The sequence below is a fragment of the Amphiura filiformis genome, chromosome 1, assembly GCF_039555335.1.
Source record: "Amphiura filiformis chromosome 1, Afil_fr2py, whole genome shotgun sequence".
NCBI lineage: Eukaryota > Metazoa > Echinodermata > Ophiuroidea > Amphilepidida > Amphiuridae > Amphiura > Amphiura filiformis.
In genome coordinates, this window is record NC_092628.1 from 44,487,327 (window position 1) to 44,503,019 (window position 15,693).

The 15,693-nt window shown below is 35.8% G+C and overlaps 1 protein-coding gene across 1 annotated transcript in view; it reads right to left on the bottom strand.

The window, feature by feature from the left end:
* The window catches only part of LOC140147516 (ELAV-like protein 3), a 68,985-nt gene that overhangs the window by 9,768 nt on the left and 43,524 nt on the right, over positions 1 to 15,693 (bottom strand). The window contains 4 exon segments of the mRNA XM_072169300.1: positions 508 to 573; positions 3,324 to 3,579; positions 4,389 to 4,575; positions 13,652 to 13,755. Coding sequence (XP_072025401.1) covers positions 508 to 573; positions 3,324 to 3,579; positions 4,389 to 4,575; positions 13,652 to 13,755 — 613 coding nt within the window.

Sequence of the window (15,693 nt, forward strand, 5' to 3'; positions counted from 1 at the left end):
GCATTTATCACACATTCAAGCTTTTAATCACACTATGGAGCGAGTTTCATCGTTCAGAAATTTGGAATAGGCACATTGCCAACATTGCAATAAGATCATGTTAGTGAAATTGTAAAGTGCAACCACTGGTAACATAAATTTTTCTTTAGAAAACAACATCAAATCATTATGATAGTTCAAGTGATGAATTTGTGTATAATAGGAAAAAAATCTTGCAACAACAACAAAATGTTGGTTAACACAAAAAGAATAAACTAACAGGAACAATAAAGCAAGAGAAACAGCAAGACAATCAACACCCTTGTCTGCAATAATCAACATCAGCTTCCAAATTGAGGAATGCTTAAAAAAAAATACGGAACTGAAAAAAAAAAGTTGACTAGATAACCATCGAAACTTAAAAGCTCAAAACTTGTGGGTTGGGCGATACATGCACGTACGTATGCAACAACAACGCTGTAGCGTCATCGTCGGTTTTTCTCGTTGTATGGTTTGGGTGGTACTCACGTTTCATTTTTTGGAGGAATGACTTTTCCTAGCAGTCCTTGCATCTTGTTAGACAGTTGCTGCCACCTGGGAGGTATAGGTACCAAGCATTTGTGAACAAAAATGGCTTACGTTGAGATCACGGTGGTGGGCGATCCAAGAGCAACAACTTGGTCTTTGCTTTTATACTACATTGTGTTGTGTTGTATTTACTCATTTGGATGGACAAAGGGGGCAGAAAGGAAGGGGCAGGCAATTTATAAACATAAGCGAGAATGGGAGGTGAAAGGATATTTTGGTTGGCCTTGTAGTCTACTAAACTTGAAGTCGTACTTTCTTCGGACATTGCCCCAATTTCGTCATGCACAATGAAACAAGTAATGATGCATTTGGTATAGCAAGTAGTTTCTCGATTCATGTCCAAAGATATATGACTTGCAGAGTAGCATGACCGCATAACAACTTTGTATAATATTTTGCATGGTAAATGGAAGAACATTCTCATAACAGCCAAGATCATGTTTTTGGAAATAGAAATTTGAAATGCAAAATTGATGACTAACATAGTTGAATGTTTTTGTTGCAAACATCATTGATGTCAAATGGTGGGTCGGCAACAAACATGTTCACAATTTGGTTCCAACAACGAGTAAAAAAATTAAACCAAAAGGGCTTCTTCGATCTCTACTTCGGCAGAATTATGCAATCTGTGAAATAACTCTTTGTCCCACTTTTACAAAAGTGTAGAATGTTGTTATTTGGGAGCCTATAAAATAGAGGCCTGTACTTTGGTAGCTAAATATGACAATATTGCCACATATTTTTGACAAAATTTTCGTGACATTATTTATTACCTTCATATTGATACTCACTGGCTGGTCATTTGGACTACATTTGGATGTAGCCCAAATCTGCCAATATTTCCAATTGTATAGGTACAATTGAGAGCCAATACAACACATTTTGGGAGTATATAGGATGATTCATGTCATTGGAGAAAATAAAAGTTTGCAAAAAATGTGCCAAACTGAAACAATCTAAACACCTATTTGGTTTATTATCTTTGATAATGGCAAAGAGGTGTCCAAAGATATCTTTTTGATTCCTTCCCGCAGTACAGGCTTCCAATAGGTCACAGAACTTTATCTACTTGCTATCATGTTCATTCAGTACTTAAAAACTATTAAGACGTTTGCACTTCAAATCTGGAAATTGATGAACATTAAGTTATTTCCCAGATTTTAAAAAGGCATTTAGGGTGCCAAAACTGCCAATCTAAAAACGACCAGTTTTAAATTCAAATTTTAACGCCAAGATTTTGAAGTGTGCCACCAAAAATGACAAAATTGCCTATGATACTTATTTTCATCAGTGGAATATGCCTGGATATAACAACGGAAACCAAATCAAACTATGGTTTTTATTTTCTTCAGTATTGCTTATGTTTTATTGATTTAAGCTTATTCTTCCAGCTGGCCGATGCATGGCAACTGAAATAATACGGTCTCTTGGTGGAGACCCAGTCTGTCTGCAAGCTAGATACGGCAACATGGGATAATTTGAGCCTAAAATGCTGATCGTTTTATTAAATTGGCTCATTTTGTACGCAACAACCTTTGCCTCGCTGTTCATTCATCATTACAAAATTGGATTAAAACTTATTATTCAGGTTAAAAAAAGACATGTTTATTGTTAATTTCTGAAAAGTGTAGTATTATTATAAATCATAAAAAAGACTCATTGCTTGTTAGTCTGCTAATAAAAATCACTGTTATTATTTCATTTTCAAATGCTCATGGGTTGGCAGGAATAAACACACAGCCTTATTTACTGCATAAATCTGCTCGCTTATATTTTCATTTCAAAGGGAGTAATTGTCATACAACATTGGTTGTACGACCTGCGGTTAACTGGTATATCAATTATTTGACAAAATCTCCCCTATCATCTAGCTCCTATTCATTAAGTTTCTACACTAAAATGCACACACAACTAATCTTGCAGTATGCTAGATGCAGAGTTCTACAACAACGACGTACGTACACGCTGTATGTATGGTCCACGCAGCAATAATGGTTGCAGAACATCACAAGACAAGATTTCTGGTTAATTTCTTTGTGTGCAAGTTTCTATAAGGAGGAACTACAAGTAAAGTGGAAATTCTTGTGCTTTTTTACCCCCATTTTGGTCCCAGATTTTGATGTTTATTTCAAAGGGTAAGCAATGCAGAACATTCGGCATTTGGAAATGCATTTACGAAGCATGTCTAGCCCCACTTTCATGTCTACAGTCTCGAGCCTAGTGAGATTATTTTTAATGTGACAATTGTACTTTCTGCATTAATCCATTCCCCTCCCCCAGACAGACAGTTCAGTCAAGCAAACATGTTCTGAAAATGGAAATGATTTATTATATTCCCAATGATGGGACTCAATGGATGATGCATACAGGTTCCAATGAATGATGCACAATTGCACATAGCAATGAAGATGTATATGTATTGGTTATTCAAGGAACTTTGTACATTTTCCAAATTAACGCCAATTTGCGATTGCCATTGAAAGAATTATAATATGGCAACTCCTTAAATTGTTAAATCAAGGTGTGTGTATATATACATACAGCTACAAAATATATAGCATCACAACAATTTCCACTTTAATCAAAGTACTTTTGAGTCATGCAATAGCTGAGGAGCATATATGGAAGCTGATATAACTAATTCTCTTAATTTTTTTTTGGTGGTAATTTTCAGACCAGATTTGGTTTTTTTGAAGTTAGCAGACGATGCACTGAGCAGATGTAGAAATGGCTACAAAAGTGTGTCCAATTCCTACCTGATACAGGGTGTGGCGTGTCTGACAGGTCCTGTGGGATATGTCCGTCCTGGTGTGCGGGCTGCACCCGGTGACAGACAGTTCATGTATACTTGTTGGAGCGCTTTCTGAATGTTCTGGCTGGGATTGTTGGCAAACTTTACGGTCAGTTTCTCTGTACCGCCCTCTGGGATTGTGTCGTGTAGATCATCGATGGCCTTCTGTGCTTCGATGCGCTTGTCAAACCTAACAAATCCAACACCACGTGGACGCCCAGCTGTAAAGATGGAAGACAACAAACTTTTATTATGGTTCAAAATAATTTAGCAAACACTGGAATGGTTGATCAATTTCTCATTGAATCTAATTCAAGCAATTTTGCATCACAAGTTCTTAATGTCATAACTTTGCAACACATTTTAAGTACAAAAAAGCACCATCTTTTCATTATGAAATGCAACATGCATGAAGTTCATGACATACTTTCTGAATTTAGTTAACATGTTAACATGTTAAAACAAACTCCCCCCCCCTCCTTCTGGAGAAGAAATTTGCTGATAATTTTTAAAATAAAAAAATAAAAGCCATCGTACGACTCAATTAGTTTCACTCTCTGAAGAATGATCTTAGCATTGCCAATACTGAATTATACTAACTGGTCTTAATATGTACCAGTAGATGAAAGTGGAAAATTTCAAGAAATTCAGCAAGAACTTGTTCATATCCATCCAGAATATCCATAAAATGTTGCTCTGTTAGATTTGGCCAATATCTGGGAGTAGTCAGTCCAGACTTCATCCCATAATTTGATATTTTTTATACTTGGGTCTTTTTTGTCCAGTTTTGAGCCAAATTCATGCGTGTCCAAAAATGTCACATTTTGTAAACCAAAATGACGTTCACAATAATATATACAACGGTACTGATTTGCATACCATTGTAGGTCTAAACAGAGGTGCACTTAGGCAGCCATTGTTAGGATGCCAGGTTTTAGGCTGTTATTTTCAAAAACTGAACCGGTTCTTAGATGAAAATTCTCGCAAATTTGCGTCCATTTTACCAAGCAGCTGGCAACAATTAACTCACTCTCAGTCTCGTCGTTTGAATGTAATGCATCAGATTTTTCATGGTCGTACAAAAGTCTTGAGCATATGATGCGACCAAACGGGGTAAACAATCTGTCCAATTCGGCCTGTGTGTAGTCTTTTGGGATACCGCTGATGTACAAGTTGGCATCTTTGATGGCCTGACTGCTGGGCCGTGCATATGATACCTGGGCAAAGAGAAAAAAATGCAATGATATATTAGTACAATTTCTTTAATTTTTAAGTAGAAAATTGCAAGAGCTCAATGGAACCCGATACATGCTATATTATAGTAACAGTGCTTAACAATTTGTATTACACATTATGCCTAAAAACCAAGTTTATTTACAAGTGAAAAGTCGTGTAGCAACACACCTCCCCAAACTGAAGAAAGAATCCACTTTGCAGAGAACAAAATGTACCCAATAATGTCCAAAATTATAAAGCCATTCAAACATGAAATAGTCAATTTATAGGGGGTTGAAGTCCAGTTTATGCATGCAAACTTTGTGGAAATTTTGCACCCCTAAAAAAAAATCCTAGCCAGAAGGTAGCTTTTGTCCAGATTTTCCCAATGTTTAGGCATTTAAAAAAAAAAAAAGGCTAGGCAGAAAGAATTCTGGAAATGGATTCACGAGGATATCTGATAATGTGATGGGTGCAGGGGAGCAATTTTGTTGTAGCTTAGGATAACAAAATTTGGTTATCGTCACAGAATTTTGCAAGAATCGATTCTTATCTAATTACCCACAAGAATTGCTTGCATTTTTACACAAATCAATTTGGATTCATTGCAAACTAATTTTCAGAGAATCATCGAGAGAATCGATTTGGATTCTTGCAGAAACTGCATTCCTGGAACAGGTCAAATATTCAAATATGCCAATATAAATCGACTTGGTCCATCTACTCTATACTCAAATCAAAATTTCAGTGATTTTAGTACATTTAAAAAACCATGCCTATGAATCATGTTCAATGTAAAACCTCTTCCTTCCCAGACAAAAATGACAGTCATGACCAATTTGATCAAAAACATAATCCAGTTTTGTTTTCAGACCAGATTGAACCTTGTAAGAATGTTGGCACAAATATTTGACATCAAGAAAACCAAATATGCCAACAACCCAACAGAACCAATAATACCAGACGGTGGCTTTCAGTTCATCCGTCTTATCTGTAACAATACATGTCGACAACCTGTAAGCTACGGCACAGCGCACACGTCTGCATAAACACAAAAACTCATATTTCCCCAAATCCATATATTTCAAAGCAAATCATAACTGGTCTGCTTAAATTACCAACATAGAAACCCTTTAAGAAAAGATGCTTCAAGTTTTTAATATAAGAATGGTATAGTTTTTCAGTATATGTTATACAACAGTGGAATCGAGTGACATCAACCCAGCGAGCGACAAATCCTCTTTTTCACCGTCATGCACATGTCCATTTCCATGGTGCGTTATGCCCAAAGGCACTACCATAGACACTAATATTCTTCAAATACGAACAGCAGAAAGCTCACGCTTGCTGTTCTCCTACAATTGACTGTCGTGCACTTTCGCTCAAAGTGGATCACTATCCGAACTGTCTAGAACATTTTGTGGTAAGATACATCAATTAGCGACACGCTCTGTTCATTAATCGCGCCTGTGTTTTTACTCCACCACCGTCGTGCCATTATCAGGAAGATAGCGCACGGGCTACACCACAGGGCAGTCATCTGCGAACGGGGTGCATGTACAAAAAACAAAAAAGTCAATTACACTACAAGTTCAAATGGTATTATGCCGCAGCTCTGTAAATTAGTTTGCTGGGAAACCAAGCACAACGAGTAAAGACAATGATGCGAGTCATAATTTACATGGCCTCTTATTTATTTGGCATCCTAGGAGAACCGTGATTAGAGAAATCTGACCGGAAACATGACCAGTCCGTCATTCATTAAACCTAAGTAGTGGGGCTGTTATAAATATTGAAAATTAGTTTCAGATTGCAATGGAATGATTATTTAGAGCTCATTTGGTAAAATTAATAGCATTTCGTATACTTTTTGGTATTTTAGTTGTTTTTCTATCAAGAACTCCAAAACAGATCTAGATCTGGTTAAATTACAGCAATTTAAAACCATTAAAATAAACCAATTTATGATGAAATGAAGCTAGATACACAACACAGATCTGTTACACCAAATTTCATTCATCTAAAACATAAATTCATCCTCAAATCTGGGCCTTGAATTTAATCCGAATTCACTATGTAACACTAACATCAAACTAAATTTTAGTTTGACATATTAATGTAGGTTTTGATGATATTGATTTGGATGAATCATCATGATCATAGAGGTTTCTACTTACATGACTTAGGGATGTTGCAAACAGGTGATCAGTGTGCTGGTTTTCTTAAGTGGGCTAAAATATGCACGTTCATCATAAAATCTAAATAAATTACGCATTTTTGGCACTGTTTTTCACAACTGGAATTTGAATCTATGTGAAATAAAATTTGTTCCTTGAAGAGCAATTTTATTTTGAAATTTGATGCCCCGAAATGTCTCGCTTGTCTGTTCCTAGTTGTAATTTAATATCGTTTGTCATTTTTAGTTATTACTTCTGGCCAGGAAAAACAAAATTGTGTTCCATAACATGCTAGTAGGAAGAAAAAAAAAGGTTCAAAACTTGCTTTCATATTTCAAATCAAACTATCAAATTCACTTGAACAGTCAGCTAGCCAGGAAATAATTAAGGATTATTTATGTTACTATGTTAGCTGCTTTCAATTTATTTAACATGAAAAATAATCAACTGCATTGCGCCATTCCATTTGAAATCTGTATCCCTTACTTCCCCATTATATAAGACACAACACCGATTATATAAGACAGCGACACTACACCGATTAAAATCGCCCACACTGGGTGTGTAGATTTCAAAAGGAGTTGCTCATTCAGGTAACCCCATTCACACTCCGTGTAGAATCTTCCACAGGGGGTGTATGCATTTCAAATTGAATTGGAGGGAAAATAAATGTTTGGCCACATGTGAACGTCCAAGATAATAAGTAAGTTTGGAACAATTATGAAACCAAAATATTAAATTTATGACACCAATGTTCAGGAGATGAGTAGGAGTCAATTAAAACAATTTTTTCCACAGGAAATGCAAATCCTTTTTCTTGATTGTAGATGATCACATGAAATGTTTTACATTTATTACAGAAGTCTATATTGCAAAAAACACTTCACTGCATTATCAAAAAATATGAAGCAAAAGTGCAGTTTAAATTTAATGCAAAAAAAAAATCCAAAAGGTTAAAGATAAAATTAGCACCAAAAGAGCCAGATTAAGTCCTTGGTACACTGTCCAATACACCCCCACCGAAGCAGGCAGGTGGTTAACTCTCTAGTGCATTGCATTTTTATGAAACTAGTTGAAGCATGGCAAAATTGCATTAGTATCTATCTATCTTCCTGTTTGTTTAATTTCACAAGATGGAATACATTTATTCCGTCGTTGAATCCGTGTATGCCTAGTATGATAAAGCAGCTTTGGCATTAGTATTATCCCTCACATCTTGGGAGGAAGTTGTTTTCCAACAGAAAGCTGACATTTATCAATGATTTAGCAACGACCTTTTGTGCAAATTTCATGTTTCTGTGAGAGCACAGATAGCATTCAGTGCATGTTGACATGCACAGATAAAGACATGAAAGCAATAACCTTAAAGGCAAATTCATGTTTCTTGAACATGCATAGCGAGGTACAATTAAATAAAACATGAAACTTCCATGATTATTTCAGAGAAAAAAAAGCAACGGATCCACCTTTTGTGTAATTTCTGGTGTTTCTTAACACAACAAAAATGTATATTGTTAACATTGATGAAAAATAAATAGGAACTTGATAAAAGACTGCACGGTGCACATTTAAATAAAATCATGTTTTCCATCATCATTTTATCAAGGAATGATTTCGGTAAAAAATTAGCTAAAAGACTGCACATTAAAATAAAATCATGTTTGCCACCATCCTTTAAATCAAGGATCATTTTCCCCAGGATTGTTTTTAAAAAGGTACCCAGAATGCCAAACTTTGATCAAAATTGCTTGTCAAATTAATACTAATAGTAATGGCGATTCACCTTTTTGGCATTACCCACAATCCTTTGCAAAGAAACGGATTACCTCAACGTTGATGTGCAGATGACTGCGCACACTGAACTGGTCGAGTGGTTTCATTTGCAAAGGCTTTTTATTGCTAATCTTCATTCAAGTTAACAACTAACAGCTTTGGGATTCTAGGTGCAAACTACCAAAATAATTCCGAGGCATTTTCTGTCAACCCCAACATTTACCAAAATGGTTATCAGGCTCCCAGTCGAAGATTACTTTGGTTGCAACCTTGGCATTTCAGGCAAATACACTGGTTTCTGATAGACTAGAATGAATCATTTCCTTGTCTGTCTGTTGTATTTTCATGATTAAAATTAATATTGCAATATTTTTCATGTATTGTGCTTATGATTGCACTCGTATTGTATTCCAATACACCATTCATGATCAATATTTTGGAATTGAAACATCTCTTGCACAGCAGGTTATTTACTATGTTCACCCTCTGCAACATGAACCAACCCCAAAATAGATTCCGCACATGCCATCATCCCCAGTGTCAACCGTAACAACTTGCTATGGTTCACTGAACTAAAGATTCTGCAATATTGAGATGACATAGATGAGATAGAGCGTTATACCCAGTCTTATCTTGTATGCAGTGTGCATCTGATGGCAATTAAGCCTTGACGACATCACTAGTAAATGAGATGGGATCAGATAGCAATGTTTAGAAGTCTACACTGATGAGCGGACGTCTTCCTGCACCGTATCTTATGGATATAGTGTTCATCTGCTCAAGTTTGCTATTCATAAAGCGGGTCATATCGGGGACATTGATCTTGTACGAATGAGCAACCAACGACAAACGCCGCCATCTTGAGCATCGTAACGGCTCTCATAGGTCACACCTGTCCATCACATAAAAACTTGGCGCATGTGTGGGCTGTAAATTTCATGGGCATCATCCTTTCAAATATTTCATAAGGTTTGTCCACTTCGATTGTCAATTTGCCCCTTTATTATCAAATCTAAATGTCATCTTCATTTAGTAGTAGGGACACAACTGCAAATTGAGTAGAAAGCAACGATCAAATTGGCTTCTGAATACTTTTGACAAACCAATTGTTTTACTTCATTCAGGAGTTCCAAGGTATAGCGAATTACTATCTACAGGTTCACCTTTTCCTCGGGAGTACTGCTAGTATTAGTTTTTCCTAAATTCTGCTAACAAGAGGTCACAATGTAATGCATAATCCGATACCATTGTTACTGTTCCTAGGAAAGCAATTTGTAGCACTCCATAATGTCGCGCAACCATTCTGTAATCAGGCATGAGACTGCACCTTCCTAAAAATAACTGAAAAAATTGAAAATGTGCGTGAAATTGGGCAAAAAGTACCAAAAACGGGCTGAAATTAAATAAAGTTGCGGAAATTTTAACTATAAAAAAAACTGAATTCAGTTTTTAAACTGAAAATTCTCATGCCTGTGTAATACACAATTTGAAATGCTCTCCAGACTATTGCAATTCAGGATTGCAATTTGTAGTTCGCATACAATCAACATATTTCAAAATTACTGCAATCTTCTGCTCTAAAACATTCCCAAGTGCTTGTAGAAAATATAAATCTTTTTTGTGACATAAAAAGGGTGCTTTAAATTGGTGCGAAATTTGCTTTAAGACCAATTACTTGAAATCAGTGTAGAAGTCACTAAGTTGTAGTGGGTGTTTGTTTGAGATGCCTCTATGTACTGCTTACAATGCACAAGGAGATATTACAGCATGCATCGACAACGCTATTTACATCAGTGCCACAGGCTTTGGGGAGTTGTACAAATGTAGGAGCCATTATGGCGTCAAATGGATGCTTTTAACAGCTTACGCATAGTGGTACGGATGGAAATAGATGTGCAAATGGGCTTTGTTAAGCATTGATTTGGTGACGATATGTGCTAGTACATCTACATAAACCATCTGTAAATATGTATCTATGATCATAATGATTTAGAATCAAATGATATCTGAATTAATATTTATCTAAATAACCTGTGGCTATTCTTGCATGCACAATGCAATGGATAAAATACTGGGCTGGCTTTTGTAAGTTGGTAACGCATGCAATCTTATGGCAATGTGTGCAAATCTGCATAGACATGATACGAAATAAAATATGATCCAAAATCAATCTGAATTACTTCAAGATGTCCTCAATACCAATATTATCATATAAAAAAATGGTTGAACGGTCAAGTTGATTAGAAATATGATCAATTTATTTGGGCCAATGCCTGGAACGGTAATTCCAAACAAAAATGATTATTAGTTACGGTACATCAGGGTCGGCTGAACATGTCTAAACTGGACTTGAACCGATGCGGTAGTAACTTGATTACACCGTCTTGATGTATATTACAAGGAATACAAATCGCTTGGTAGACTTCACCATTGCTTACAGCCACAGACATTATGCCATTTCTCTTGTATGACACCGTTAGGCAAATACTATTTTGAAATACATATTCCATGTCTATGTTGTTGATAAAGTGTGTGATAACAACGATTTCTTGAGCAAAAAGCAAGGTTCTCTGAGCTGCATAGAGTGGATCTGTATAAATATTTTAGTAGTCATACAAAAAGTAGGTCACAACTAATACTGTGAATACAAAGTAGATGTTTAATACAAATGTTCTTGATGTTTCATTTTGGCATGCCAAATTATGATTTTTCTCACAATAACCTGTGTAGCACAAATGCACCAATATCCATATTCAATCTGGCATACATACAATTATGTCAGGATTGGTAGTCTGGTGAACAGACATACCATCTCCAAGGAGTTGGGGAAGAGGCAATAATTGAAACGGGCTCTTCCAGCTGAATTCCATACACCTATGGAAGACACAACCTTAAAATCTTCCACACAGGGGGTGCACATTTCAAAATGGGAGTAGCCCATTCAGGTAACCCCATTTAAAATCTACACCCCTGTGTAGAAGATTAAGGTCATGTCTTCCATGGGGTGTATGGATTTCAACTGGAATGTCCCAATTGGTTACAGACATCTTAAGCTCTATAAAACCACTTGCACATGCTTGCTCAACTCAGAATAGATAGTATGCAGTGTATATATCGTAAGGTGCTTTACTACTGGAGATTACACAGAATGTCATCTTCAGTAGATAGCAACTCGAAAAACCCATCTTCAGTAGATAGGAGATCCTTTCATGGTTTATAGAAACTAGAAATAAAGGTTTATTTTCCAACTAAAAAAAACTACTACCCGTCACATTGACGTGTATACTTCTATAGAACTTGGCAAAAAATAAAAAATTCTATGAATTCTGTGCATTTATAATGACAAAATTCTATGAATTTGGTGCATTCACATAACATGTACTTTATGATGAATAACTATTGCTACATCACTAACTAACTAAAGTCATGGTTCTATAAATGGAAATACTATTTTAAGTAAAAGCCCTTGAACCTAATCTACACTAGTCCTGCTAACAATAAACATACCGAAACATACATTTGAAAAAAAGAAAATTGAAATGGAACCAAAACAAACTTGGTACAAGCTAAGAGTAGAATTTAAATATTGTTGTGGCAAAAGGGTTTTAAAAATGCATGTGTAGGGAGGGAGGTAAAGCTGAATATTTCATTCAGGAAAGTAGGATTATAAACAGGATAGATGGCAGGGTCTCTGGTTATTATGGCTCTAGCAATCTGAATTGTTCATCCAGTAAATATGGGTTGGGCATAAAATTGTGGTTGGGGTAGAGGCTCGTGCTTACAACTGAGCTCATTTTCTTGGTGCACATTCAAGCTGCCTGACATCTTTGAAACGCAGAACACCACAATTTACATATCCTTGTATAATGGTTTCTGACGATTCAAATTTGCAGACAAAAAAATTGACTTGTTTGAACGTATGAGCCAAGCCATTAATTCAATAGCGCGAGACAGTTGCAAGCTCTTCAAATACCCATGTACGGCTACGGCTGGTCTTCCAAGAAACACAAAATGCACTACTTGACCTTTTTTGAGAATTATTCATTAGATAGTCAAATGTAGTGCAGAAATAAAATTCAATTCAAATGCAATTGGCATGATTTTGTTGAAGAATAATCTGCACAGATTTGCTGCATTCACCCACTTCTAAATTGACTTGATTTAGTACAAGAAAGCCATTTAGACCATACTTAGGGGTACTTGAAGATAACAATGAGCCCTATGGGGAGAGAAAGGTCAATGAATGTTGGTGTAAAGTGTAACAGACACTGTCTTTTCAAAGAAGCGGTAATTTTTATATTTTGCTTGCGTTGAATTTTCTCATTTGTAAAATTACCACTTGCTCAATATCACCGAATTTGAAATGTAATAAACCTAAACAGCTTACTCAAGCTACAAGGCCAAATGAGCTATTCCAATTGAAATCCATATACCCCCATGGAAGAAATGTTAATCTTTCACACGGGGAGTGAATTTCAAATGGGGTTAACCAATTGGGCGACTCCATTTGAAATCTACTCTCTCCGTGTGGTAGATTAACATTATTTCTTCCATAGGGGGTGTATAGATGTCAACAGGAATAGCCCATTGGTCCCGGTGCTTTGTGATGGTTCATTGTATCATACACTACCTAGTTGCCACCACATTGTCAGCGCATTATTTTGTTAATAAAGCCTGCGATATGTGACAGCAACCTATTTTGCATTATAATATGCAATAACCATCTCAAAACATCACTTTTTGTGGTTCGGGTGATGATTTGAGAAGACCCATTTTTTAGGTCTTCAGAACGTACAACTTCCCTCTGACTGTATTGGAAGCTCCAGCTATTGAACACCTTCCCACAGCTTTAGAGGAGCTTGCCTATGTTCCTTGATTTTTTTATAGAGCTCATCTCCAGCTGCCTTGGAAGCTCCAAGCGAGGTATTGAATAGCTAGCTCACTTCAAGTAGAGGTTTTTAAAATGGGGCTTTTCCTTGAGCTCTTCGGGGGGAAAAAGCTTCAAGACTAGGCTAATAAAATTGTAATTTTCAATTTTAAAACATAGCTGTAGGAAAGTGTATCCATTTTAAAAGACAGTGTCTGGTGTAGAGTGCTACGGAAGGATCTATCAGCGTTGAATGTATACCTTAAGTATCTTGTTAACCAGGCGTAATCCATTCAGTCTTGCTACTGCTTTCGTTGCATCTGCTGATTTCATGAAATTCACAAAACCATAACCCAGGCTCTGTCCTGTAGGCAGCATGTAAAAAATAAAGAAAACAAAACAAAAATGGAAACATAAGTAGAAATAATAATGCAGACAAAAATCAAAAGTATAAACGGATAAATAAAAAGAATCAAAAAGCCCCCTCCTATTTTACTGGAAGTACTCTTTTCAATAAAACTTAAAATTCCGGAGTATTTGTAGTTACTAATTTGTTTGGATAAAAAGTACCGAAGTACAAAAAAATGATATTCGCAATATGTGATACGCAAAAATACCAAATCTAAATTTTGCTAAGTTCAGATATTACTCAGTCCACTTTGTAACGTTTTAAATTATAAGACAAACACATACAGAATTACTATTATTAGTGGCTGCACAAGCATGTTAGTACAAATGTAATCAAAATTCAATGGAATGAAAAAACAGTGCATCACTTGTTCATCCATAGACTCTGTAGAATATAATGTTCCTATAAAGTATAACCTGGTTCCAGTGCCACCAGGGCACTCTAACTGCAGACTGTATAAATGATTTGTACAGGTTCAAATTGATCTTATGATGATCATGAGTAAAGATACTAAAACTTTTCAGTTAATAGCTTATCAGAAACTGCCATCTACTGAAGATAGCTATTAGTCACAGAAACTGCTATCTTCAGTAGATAGCATCTTCCTTTAGTGAATGGAAGCTGGAAAATATGCAAGTAATTAACACCATGCAGTAACCTTCTGATTACAAGATAAAAACTAGAATTATGATTACAAGATAAAAATGAAAAGCATCCCATAAAAAAGTTGAATGTCCACTGAAAACATGACTGACCACAGGAAGTATCCTTTGAACAAAACAATTATGGTCAATTTTCAGTTTCCTAAATCAATCAATATCAATTTGGATAATTAATGTACAAATCAAATTACAACATATCTGGCTTATTTATCCTTATTGTTACAAAGAAACCTTGCACTACAAGCTCATTAGCACTTTTTAAACATCTGATCAGTTATCAGCAATCACTTAACCACAGAGAAACCCAGCTTCGGGTCGCAGCGGAGTTATAATCCTGAGTAATTGCTTAAATACCTAGGGTTAGATAGTCACGACTCAAAAAAAACTGTCTAGTTAATCCAATAGAGTTGCCATTACTCTGTGTCGCTTATGGAGTAGGTATGACAGCTAAGCATGGAATCAGCGTTGCATCCACGTTTATTTGTATCATAGATTAGCTACAGTGACATGGACAGGCTATCAAGTATGCTCAGGTCACATTTCATCTTCAACGAAGCTGGCTTATATCATGCCAGCCATGGTTAATATGAGCAGCACCACAAATTTGCTCTTAAGAGAGTACTGACTAAATTAGTTGTACAGGTAATGAAATCTTGTAAAATTTGTTAGAGTTTTTAAGATGACACAATTTTTCCTTTGTATTAGCAATTCTTAGGAGCAAAACTATGTCAATTGGAGTTTCACCCAGTAGGTTTTTGACATTGGTCAAAATACCAAAAACATTTTGGGTACATTTTAGCCTAAAATAACAAATTCACTTGCATTCTTGAGAGCGGTAAATTTAATTTGAGATATTTCAGAAGTCAGAAAAGATCATTGAAAGTAAATCCCAGTATCACCTTAAATGGTGGCCATTTACAAATGCAGCTGGATGGTCAGTTTAACCAGGTGTATTTTAATTTCACTTTTTTCCTGCTTACCCGATTATCTTTTTAACTACTTTTGCAACAGTTACAGTATGGTCAATCTAGAGGTATCTAATTTCTCTTTTTTTACTGCTTGCTCGATTTTTACTTTTCCAACAATTGCAGAATTGAGGCGCCAGCATGTAGTTAATACTAGGCATTGTCTCCTAGTTGATATTATGCCATATTTATGAAATGAATATCAAATTTCTCTCTTGATTAATATGGTTTGTTTTCACAACCTTAGATTATAATTTGTAATCTAAA